The following is a 12,787-nucleotide window of genomic DNA, read 5'->3' on the forward strand; positions in this document are numbered from 1 at the left end:
ATATTATATAGTATATATATTATATAGTATATATATATATTATATAGTATATATATATTATATAGTATATATATATGATATATATATTATATATGATATATATATATATTATATGAGATATATATATCATTCAGCCACGGTAGTGGTTGAATATATGCTTAAGTCCGAAATTGAATGAATCGAGACACATTCAAACCCCCACCACTAATTCCGTTCGCAACCAAATTTCAAACGGTTTATATAGTTGGATAGAACACCTCATTAGCTACATTTATATATATGATATATATATATATATATATATGATATATATATTATATATGATATATAGATTATATATGATATATAGATTATATATGATATATAGATTATATATGATATATATATTATATATGATATATATATTATATATGATATATATATTATATATGATATATATATTATATATGATATATATATTATATATGATATATATATTATATATGATATATATATTATATATGATATATATATTATATATGATACATATATTATATAATATATATTATATATGATACATATATTATATAATATATATATTATATACGATATATATATTATATATGATATATATATTATATATGATATATATATTATATATGATATATATATATATTATATATGATATATATATTATATATGATATATATATTATATATGATATATATATTATATATGATATATATATTATATATGATATATATATTATATATGATATATATATTATATATGATATATATATTATATATGATATATATATTATATATGATATATATATTATATATGATATATATATTATATATGATATATATATTATATATGATATATATATTATATATGATATATATATTATATATGATATATATATTATATATGATATATATATTATATATGATATATATATATCATATATGATATATATATATCATATATGATATATATATATCATATATGATATATATATATTATATATGATATATATATTATATATGATATATATATTATATATGATATATATATTATATATGATATATATATATTATATATGATATATATATTATATATGATATATATATTATATATGATATATATATTATATATGATATATATATTATATATGATATATATATTATATATGATATATATATTATATATGATATATATATTATATATGATATATATATTATATATGATATATATATTATATATGATATATATATTATATATGATATATATATTATATATGATATATATATTATATATGATATATATATTATATATGATATATATATTATATATGATATATATATTATATATGATATATATATTATATATGATATATATATTATATATGATATATATATTATATATGATATATATATTATATATGATATATATATTATATATGATATATATATTATATATGATATATATATTATATATGATATATATATTATATATGATATATATATTATATATGATATATATATTATATATGATATATATATTATATATGATATATATATATTATATATGATATATATATATTATATATGATATATATATTATATATGATATATATATTATATATGATATATATATTATATATGATATATATATTATATATGATATGTATATTATATATGATATGTATATTATATATGATATATATATTTTATATAATATATATATTATATATGATATATATATTATATATGATATATATATTATATATAATATATATATATTATATATAATATATATATATTATATATGATATATATATTATATATGATATATATATTATATATGATATATATATTATATATGATATATATATTATATATGATATATATATTATATATGATATATATATTTATATATGATATATATATTATATATGATATATATATTATATATGATATATATATTATATGTGATATATATATTATATGTGATATATATATTATATGTGATATATATATTTTATGATATATATATTTTATGTGATATATATATTTTATGTGATATATATATTATATGTGATATATGTATTATATGTGATATATGTATTATATGTGATATATGTATTATATGTGATATATGTATTATATGTGATATATGTATTATATGTGATATATGTATTATATGTGATATATGTATTATATGTGATATATGTATTATATGTGATATATGTATTATATATGATATATGTATTATATATGATATATGTATTATATATGATATATGTATTGTATATGATATATATATTGTATATGATATATATATTGTATATGATATATATATTGTATATGATATATATATTGTATATGATATATATATATATTGTATATGATATATATATATATTGTATATGATATATATATATTGTATATGATATATATGTTATATATGATATATATGTATATATGATATATATGTTATATATGTTATATATGATATATATGTTATATATGATATATTTTATATATGATATATATATTATATATGGTATATATTATATATGATATATATGAGATATGTATATCATTCAACCACGGTAGTGGTTGAATATATTCTTAATTCCGAAATTGAATGAATCGAGACACATTCAAACCCCCACCACTAATTTCGTTAGCAACCAAATTTCAAACAGTTTATATAGTTGGATAGAACACCTCATTAGCTACATTTTGAAAAACAAATTTCGTAAATTGGTTCAGTAGAGAAAAAGTTACAAAATATGTGGGTTCACAAACAGGAGAGTAAGTACATAAGTGACTAACGCTTTTTTTTATTTTGCATAACTTTTTTTGTATATAAATATTTTTTTACTGGGATTTTGCCAATATGACATGTTAGCGTAACGGTTAGAGTACCGGGGGTTGGTGGAAAGATTTTAGGTTCAATCCTATGTATCGTTTTTTTTTATAATTAAAAAACCGAACTTTTTTTTAATAACTAATTTTTGTTTAACTCTATTTATGATTTTATAGCAAAAAAATGGTGAATTTATCGATTAAAAATATTAGTGAATTCTATGATATACATATTCTTTGAATGAACTCAAATTTTTCGTTATCACATTTGATGAAAATGTAGTCCCATTTTGGCAATGCGTCTGACCAATGATGCTTTGGAACCCGCGACCAGCACTGCGATGTCATCAGCATCAGCCTGGGCATAAATATTCCTATTTTTAAACTCCTTTAAAAGAGGATTCAGCATACAGTTCCATAGTAAAGGTGATAAAATCCCACTTTGGGGGTTTCATTTAACTACTTCCCTTTTAACAGTTGCCCTCAGTAGTTCTACTTGAACTGTTCTGTGCCTCACCATATACTCAATCCATCGGATGAGTACTGGTGGCACATTGAGTTCTCGTAGCGACTTGAACATACTATTGAAGGGTATGTTGTCAAAAGCTCCAATGATATCTAAAAAGACACCGAGTGCCATCTTCTTTTTTGTTAGTTTACGCTCTATACCGATCACGAATTCATGAACCGCAGTCTCGGTAGAGACCCTGGCTCGGAACTACTGTGATTGAATGATAAATATTGCATAAATGTGTGTTTGAGAGCTAATTTTTTTTTGACAATCATTAATAAATATTATAAATTTATATATTAATACAATAGCAATGCCTGGAAAAATCATGGATTATATGGAAAAATGCGCGCATGAAAAGTAATATTCTTAAGATTTTATTAAACCTGGAAAAGTAAAGAACAAGAAATTCAACCTGGAAAAGTAAAGAACAAGATATTCTATGTTTGTTCCCATTTCCATGTTGCTCTTTATCTTTTTTATTGTTTTAAGTTTTCTTTTTTCTTTTTTTAATTTAAAGAAATGTTTTGTTTTTTTAATTTATAGAAATGTTTTGTTTTTTTTAATTTATAGAAATGTTTTGTTTTTTTAATTTAAAGAAATGTTTTGTTTTTTTAATTCAAAGAAATGTTTTCTTTTTTTAATTTCAAGAAATGTTTTTTTTTTTGTTTTTTTCTGTTTTAGTACAACCAATTCACTGGAATTATAATTTGGAAAAATTGGATGCCTTACTAAAATCCCAAGATAACTGGGAATTTTGGGAATCCTCCCAGAATCCTTTTTACAATCAACAAACTGGAAAGCAGACATGTTATGGCGACCAAGCCTATGTGGTTCTCAAGAGTTTGGTAGAGAATTCAGGTTTGTAGTTTTTTTTAAAATCGATCATGTATTTTTAATGCCACCTCTAAATTTTTTTTGAAACTTGCTTTTATATCGTTTACTGACATTGTCAAATCCCAAACTTTTAATATTTTCTCCAGGTTCAGTACTTGTGCAGTATAAAGGGATTTTAAAAAAATGTTTTTAGGTAAAACTATGTACTTACTTGTCATGTCGAAATTAGTAAAACTTCTAATAGAATTAGTTCTCACAAAAAAAAAAAAAAAAAAAACGATATTAGCCTGTTATTTTCTATTTTGAAATGGCAAATTACAATTATTTTGTATTTTTGTATTTTTACAAATTATAGACTAGTTACCGTGCTGGATTTTAAGAAACATCAACAAATACAATAAAATTCTATAATTCAATAAATGTTATTTTGTGTATTTTTATAATCTGTATAAGAAATATATGAATATGTACACATGTATTTGAAAGTTGTATTAATAAAACTCTGCTTCAGCTTGTGTCTTTCTGTTACCTCTGCATTGTACCGCGTTCTACACATTTCATTTAACTACATACTACACAATGCTTCAAGCAAACTGCATCCACCTCGTAATTTTATTTTTACTCATAATTATTTTTCTATTTGATTAATTTCTGTAATTTTGCGAATTTTTACTAATTTCGACATGACACGTATGGACATAACAGTATTTTGCTTAAAATGCATTTATGGTTCTGAAATTTTTTAGATGAAGATTCATTATTCATATTCTTTGTATTCTTCAGAATACTGTTCTTATCTTGAGTATTATTTTCACAACGTTTTGGTTGATGTAACTTCTTCAGGTGTATCTGGTTCAACTCGGGACTCTTACATCCAAGTTTTATAGTATATTTTGTTCATTAAATTTAGCTTTCTTGAATTTCCAATTTTTATGATAAATAAACTTTTTTAAAAAAATATAAATATCTCTTACTTTACTGTATTTCGCAGGCAAGAAATTTTTTTTAATTGCACTTGTTCAAATGAAAAATAATGCTTCGTCTTTAGTGAAAGAACATATGGTCACTTTCGCATGATTTTTGTAATGTCCCCCTGCAATTTGATCTAATGGGATGACATCAGATCATATTTTCAAACATTATTTCATGACATCAGTGGGTTATGTGACTTTAATGAAAGGATTATCTGTAATGTTGGCTGTACTTAAGGTTTTAGGGGTTTTTTTTTTTGGTTTTTTTTCAGGAGTCATCACATACCAAGGCCCAGAGACCACTCAAGCATAAGGGTTAATGAGTGTAGGGTAGTCAATAGGAAAATATCGTAATTTGGTAAATTGGATTACTTAAGGGGACAGCTCATCAAGAACTGGTTTATGTTGGACTTGAAAAGGACCATGTTGTAGTCAGTTGGAAAGCAGGAAAATGGAATGCAGTTCTAAGAAAGAAACTTTGTTCATGGAATCTACATTTAGGTTTAGGCACAGATAAAGAGTGGGGGAAATTATTGACAGTGGTTTCAGCTAGATGAGCGTTTTTCATGAAAGTCAGACCATAGATTGAAACTCAGATGAGCACTTGCCATGAAAATAACAATAAAGCAGAGAAAGGTTCGCAACATCTCTTCTGTGGGAAAGAGGTTGCAGGGAAAAGAAAAGGACATCCCCCACTAGGCAACAAAGTCTATTTTGAACTCTGTCAAGGCAAGATAAGATGCTTCTAGCAGCTCTTGCCCAGATGTGGAAACAGTACTCCATCTTTGGGACGTACTTGGCTCTTATACAGGTACCATCAGCTTGAATCAAAACTAGAACTCTCTCCAGCGGAAAAGTTTAAAATCTATCCTTAAAAAAAGTTGGGTTTTTTTAAGATTTTTAAGTGGTCTTAAATTTTTGATCAGCAGTGTATCTATATATATTTACTAGCAAAAGTACCCGTCGTTGACTGGGTTCAAAAACAGCCTACTGAAAATGGACTCTGATTTATGAAAGTATGATAGGTTATGAAAAGGAAGGGTTGTAAATTTGGGTTAAATTTGGGAGTATCAAAACCAAAGCAAAATATGATGAAAGTAAAAATAAAATAGATAAACCCCATAATTTATTATACCATACCTGTTTACAGTGAAACACTTATCACAATATTCTGTGGATCTATATTAAAAAACCTTGTTAAACTTTGTGACATATTTCCATTCTGTGGAGGTCAGGTGCGAACGAACATCCCATAATTATATTATACCATATTTCTTCAAACTGAAACATAATTATCAAAGTATACTTACGCAGATAGATATGAAAAGTCTTTATTAAAGTTTGTGCCTATTTCCATTCTATGGAGGCCAGGTGCGAACGCAGACCCCACAATTTTATTATACCATCTCTAAGTTAAAACATACTTATCAAAATATTATGTACATCTATATCAAAAACACTTGTAAACGTTTTTTTTTAATTTTTAAATTTTTTATTTCCATACTTTGTGGATCAGGTGCGAACGCAGACCCCACAATTTTAATGAAACCCCGTTCTGCCAGATCAAACATGCCCATTTCTGTGTCTTGATACATCTATCATTATATATGATCAGTTTTCTATAATAGTCAACCATATAGGAGCCTATTCGTAACCAGATACACACACACACACACACACAGACATGCAGCTTTATTTTATATATATATATATATATATATATATATATATATATATATATATATATATATATATATTAGTGGTGGGATGATTCCAATATTTTTTCCGATACAATTACCAATTCAATTCTGATTCTTTAAAATATTTTAAATACTTAACTACAAAGTTGTTATTTTTCCCAATTACCATAAAAAAACACACAGTAAATGTGCATATATTTTCTAAAAGGTAAAAACGGACTTGTGGGGGGTATGATCTAAAGATTTTAGTTTTATTGGTTGTTCAAAATCAATAAATATTTATTATTTTATTATTACTACAAGCAGTGGAAGATTTTGTTTTTAACAAAAACACAATAATTAAAGGAATCGTTTTTAGGCATCAGAAAATAGGCACAAATTTTCCTGATTCCGATCCTCCAAAAAGTCCCGATTCCGATTAATCGTCCCAACACTAATATATATGTGTGTGATGGGACGATTCCAATATTTTTCCCAATTTCGATACAATTATCGATTCTGTACTAAATTCCAGATTGATACAATTACCGATCAGATTCTTTATAAATCGGTAATTATTTAACTACAGGGTTATTTTTTCTCGATTACTATAAAAACACGCCTTCGGGACAAGATCAAAGTGTAGTATCTGTTCTTCAGATGCTACACTTCTATTTCTTGTTCTCTTTCGGTGGAGGAGAAATCCTTCACGACTGAGACAATTTTTATTTTTGTACCTTTTCTCCACGTTAAAAAACGACCCTGGTGTCTAACTCTATCCCGTGGGGAGGCATAGTAAATAGGTACTATAAAAACACGCGTAAAATGTGAATATATTTTCATAAACATAAAAATATTTTTGTGGGGATTGATCTATCGATTTTAGTTTTACTGGTTGTTTAAAATCAATAAATATTTATTATTTTATCATTAATACCAGAAGTGGAATATTTTGTTTTAAACAAAATCAAATATAAAAGACAAAAGAATCGTTTTTTGGCATTGGAAAAGAGGCACATTTTTTTCCGATACTAATTAATCGTCCCAACACTTATATATGTATTTATATATATGAAAAATTGAGCATTAAAATGCTATATGGAATATAACTTTATTATATACTGCTTAAGAAATAATTCATGCATGTCTTGAAGTGGTTTAATTCAAAATGTTTTTATCTATATGTTTTAAAAAGGTGGGAACGCTTCTGGAGTGCTAAATGTTTTGGTTTCGCTTCTAGCTGATGGCACCTAAGTCATTTTTTAAACTTTTGAAACCATTTTTATATATTAGGTATAATATAATATTCAATAAAGAATTTCCTCTGTCATAATAAATATGAATCTGCACAACATGTAGTGAGCACCAGGTCTTGCCAAATCGTAAAATACGCTTAAATATATTTAAGCATATTTTACGACCGGGCAAAACCTGGTGCTGTCTACTAGTCTTCAATATTTATTTAATGAAAGGAATATAATATTATTAATTTTCTATATATTATTAAAATTTATGGTGTCTTTGAAGTGTATTCCTATTTGTAATTTGCTTGGTCCTATTTATTTTTTATTCTTAAGACCCGCTCTCTCATAGTGTTCATACAGTTTTGTTTGTGCGTTTCAAATAACTTCTATTAATTATCACTTTCTTGTTTCTATTATTCATTTCAGGTGTAAATATTCCGAACCTGCAGAAAAGTTTTTACCAATTCTTTGGCCCTTCCTCAGCCTATGAGAATCCAATCTGGTCAGGTGAGTTTCTAATGATTTCCAATTCAAATTCTTACACATTATAACATGCTTGGGAGGAGAATAAAGGAATAAATGGCATCTGAGAGATTCAAAGACATGATTAATCAAACATTTAGAGAAAGAAAGATTTTTTACCCTGCATTAGTTACCTGGGTGTTCCAAACATGGAGTGTTTAAACACACCAATACGAAAAAGTTTATAGTGTTATTATTTTGTAAAATAAAGTTATCCTGCCGGTTCAGGATATATCTACAGTTCCTGTTGAACAGTTTGCATCACTTGTATCTTGTTGATATTTATATAAAATAATAAAATAAATTATAAAACTAAGGGAAAGTTTTAAAATCTTAAATTTAGATCAAAATTAAAAAATACCCATAGGATCCACGAGTTATTTTTTTAATATCTATGATGAACACAAAATGTTTCCATGAATTAGCAAGAAAAATTAATGAGTTCATTACATAAACATTACTTTTCAATCTGATTCACCTCCAAGGAAAACTGAGATACAACTGCTATGCTCTCGCTGAGTCAGAAGAGAACTGGGAGGGAGGAAAAGAAATAAGTTTCCAAAGAATTATGACCACTTAAGCAAAATTAATGTGACAGAACACCTCATGGGATTAACACAGGGTTTAATAGTCCTCAGTCTGGCAAGATTATGTTGAGGCATGTACTGGAACAAGCAGCTAACATACCACGCATGGTTATGAATTTCTTGTGCTCATGTATGACACAAGGTTGAAACATCACACTTGCTCAGAAGATAACGGGTTTTTAGATTACGTACAAGTTTGATGGGTTTTATTTGCCAGTGTACGGAAAGATCAAGTCGGCGATGTTCATTTTGAAGTCATTGAAGATTTTGGGCATAAAAATATCCGACTGCTATATTGTGTTACACTCAATGAAAAATGACGATGTTTTGATTTACAAAATATCAATCAGCTTCATTGTAAATGTCTGTGTGGCAGCAAAGCAGGAAGTGGATGGTCGGGCAAGGTCGGGTTGATGGTGAATTTGGTTGCGCTCATTAAGGGCCAGTTTTCTTTTTATTTTGATTTCTGAAAATATAATTCTACTTTATTGTTTGGTTTTGGCAGTGATGAAGGGAGAGAGAGAGAGAGAATAGGTTAGTTTGGTTTTCCAAAACAAACAACTTCCATTCTATCAGAGTAGTTCGCTGTGACGTTTTTTTGGCAATTGATTTGATTGCATCACCCAAGTTCAATAATTAGGACGATTTATTCCCATTGTTTTTCGAGTACATTTGATTCTTGCAATCAAACACATTTTGTCCAATTTATAATGGTTAGGTATAGTTGCAAGAATTGTATTAAAAAAAATAGTGTAATTATATGAGTAGAACTTTTTTTTTTTTACATTGTATGAATTTTAACTAATCAACTCAATTCAGTTAAAAGTTTGACACAAAATAAGACAAGCATGCTTTGGTTACTGCACAGATATATACAAGGGTGCTAGATATATACGCAGAAACGGATACATTAGCCCAGCACCTGTGAGATTTTGAATTAGTTAATTTAAGTGGGGCTAGTAATATGGAACATGCAAGTTCTTTGTTATGACCATCTAGGTAAGCAAATGATGATTATGTTAATTAAATACGAATGTGTATGTTTCTTAGTAGAAATATTAACTAAATATGTTCTTGTGCAGGTGGATCTTTCATGGACTAGTAAACAGAATAATAGCAATTAATCAACATAACACAAGCACTCGCATCTCATCTCAAAGATTCAGAAATTATGAAAAAAGTAATCTGAATAATGTAAATAACACTAATAAGTCTCTTTCCGTTCTCTTGTGCCTCCTTTTATTTGCAGCATTAAGTGATCAAGTTGAATAAACCTCTTTGGTATTTGTCCATTTTAGTTTTTAAAGACAATTTTTTTTGGTTTTCATTTTTGAAGACGTTCACTTTGAGCAAGGGGAGACAATTCAAGAACTTCTCTGAAAATGTTAGTTTCACAATGTTTAAGAATCACTAAATTAACACATTAACATAAAAGATTTGAATATTTATTGTAATTTTTTTTTTTTTTTTTTTTTTTTTTCGGTTTTATAAAATAATTAGAATTTGGAGATAAATTACAATGGGCATTTTTTTTTTTGTTTGTTTTTCAGACATGAATGAAAGTGGTCGTTATATAAAATAAAAAAAAACTTTTTTTTTTTTTACAAAACTAAATTTGAATAAAAAATAATCATTAAAACTTATATTTCTTGAAAAGTTTACTTTTTTTTCTTTTTTTTTTTTAAAGAAATTTTGTTTTACAAAATTTAATCTTTCATAAGAACTTCTTGAATTGTCTTCCCCTGTTTCGAGTGGACATCTCGAAAAATGAATACAAAAGGAATTAGCCTCAAAATCTAAAATGCACAAAAAAAAAAAGAATAGATTTCGTCTCCTATTAATATAAGTAATGAGATAAGTATGAGATGACTTTGATTAAAGCAACAAATTTATCCTCAGCTCTGAAAGATGACAACACACATACATAGTGACCGGTGAGGAAATGAAGTTTGATTTGAATGAATTAAGATGATTTTATGCTATTAGTTTTTAATGAATATAATATGATCAACAAATGATGCAGTCTGGGAAGATGTGTGCAAAAAAGGAGACTTTGATGGGTTGGTCACATTGTCAGAAAGAGATTGGGTTAATAGATCACTACAAGTTGAAAGGGTCAGTTAACAGGGAAAGGTCAAGAAAAATATGAAAAGAAGTGGAACTGTCTTTTGTTTCCCTGCTTTCCAGCTGGCTACCATATGATTTTCTTCAAGTCCAACATAAACAAGTTCTTGATGAGCTCTTCCACAGTTAACTATTTTACCGAATTTCCATTACTAACAGCTACAATATTGTCCAATTGACTACTGTACACCCTTTAACCCTTATCCTTGAGTGGCCTCTGGGCCTTGATAAGTGGTGATGCCTATGTAAATGCAAAAAAAAAAAAGGAGAGAAAAAAAGGGATAAATAAAGATCTGGTAAATTTTTAAAAGCAGTCCATCACATGCCAGCAAATAAAACATATTTCAACGTTCTGTGGCCTTTTGGATTGGCACGAGTTGTAGCATCTATTAGTGTTGGGACGATCAATCGGAATATGAAATATCAGAACTTTTGGGGATATCGGAGTCTGAAAAATGAGCGCCAATTTTCTGATACCAAAAACAATTCCTTTAATGATATTTTTTATTTGATTTTGTTTTAAAAGATCTTCCACTGCTTGTAGTAATAATAAAATAAATATTTATTGATTTAAACTTTCAGTAAGAATAAAATCTCTAGATCACCTCCTCACAAGTGTGTTTTTATGTTTGAGAAAATATATGCACATTTAAGATGTGTTTTTACAGTAATCCAGACAAAATAACCATTTTATAGTTTAATATTTAGACATTTATAAAGAATCGGAATCTGTACAAATATTGGAATCGTTTCATCACTAGTATCTGTTGTAATTCTACACTTAGTCTATTCTGTCTACAATCAGTGAAGGAAAATTCCTTCTAAACTATTTTTGTTTGGTACTTATACAGAATAAGAACCTTGTTATCATTGAAATTTTCTGAGCAGTTTATATAAAGCTCTGAAAGTTGCCGAAAGACTGAACAAATGAAGTTGCAGCATCCAACATTATTTAAGAAAATATTTTATTTGCTATCATTTTTTTTGTTGTATATATATAGAAAAGATTTTCATTTTGATTCGAACAAAAAATAAATTCATAAAAAAAAAAAATCATAAAATATCATTTTTTTTTTTTTTCTAACGTGAGACACTAAGGTTGTCAGTCTATGTCGTTAACCACTAGATGACCGTAGCCTACCAACAGCCGAGATAAGGATAATAGTTTTTAAAATAATGCATGATTATTAGTTTTTGAAAAATTTACTAACGTCTTTTGTAAGGGAAGTAAATCTTGATTACTAGGGAGTTATTTCCCCTGAGTTTCTAAGGGAGACAACTCTGTAGAACTCATTTTGTTTCTGAAAGTTCTGTTTGCAATTAATGAAATCGGATCTCAACAACAACAATTATATATATATATATATATATATATATATATATATATATATATATATATAATGAATGGAAATGTATAAAAAAGAACACGAAATGTATAAAAGCTTATAACTTTT

At 26.2% G+C, this 12,787-nt stretch overlaps 1 protein-coding gene across 2 annotated transcripts in view; it reads left to right on the top strand.

Annotated features, from left to right (window-relative positions):
* LOC145252784 (crystallin J1A-like) overlaps positions 1–12,787 on the top strand; it is a 624,153-nt gene that overhangs the window by 44,252 nt on the left and 567,114 nt on the right. For both annotated transcript variants that reach the window (XM_080112726.1, XM_080112727.1), the window contains exons 2-3: positions 4,054–4,230; positions 8,527–8,607. In XM_080112726.1, coding sequence (XP_079968852.1) covers positions 4,054–4,230; positions 8,527–8,607 — 258 coding nt within the window. The remainder of the gene's footprint in view (positions 1–4,053; positions 4,231–8,526; positions 8,608–12,787) is intronic.

Source organism: Euprymna scolopes, chromosome 29 (genome assembly GCF_053919585.1).
Source record: "Euprymna scolopes isolate OS-2025 chromosome 29, ASM5391958v1, whole genome shotgun sequence".
Classification (NCBI taxonomy): Eukaryota; Metazoa; Mollusca; class Cephalopoda; order Sepiida; family Sepiolidae; genus Euprymna; species Euprymna scolopes.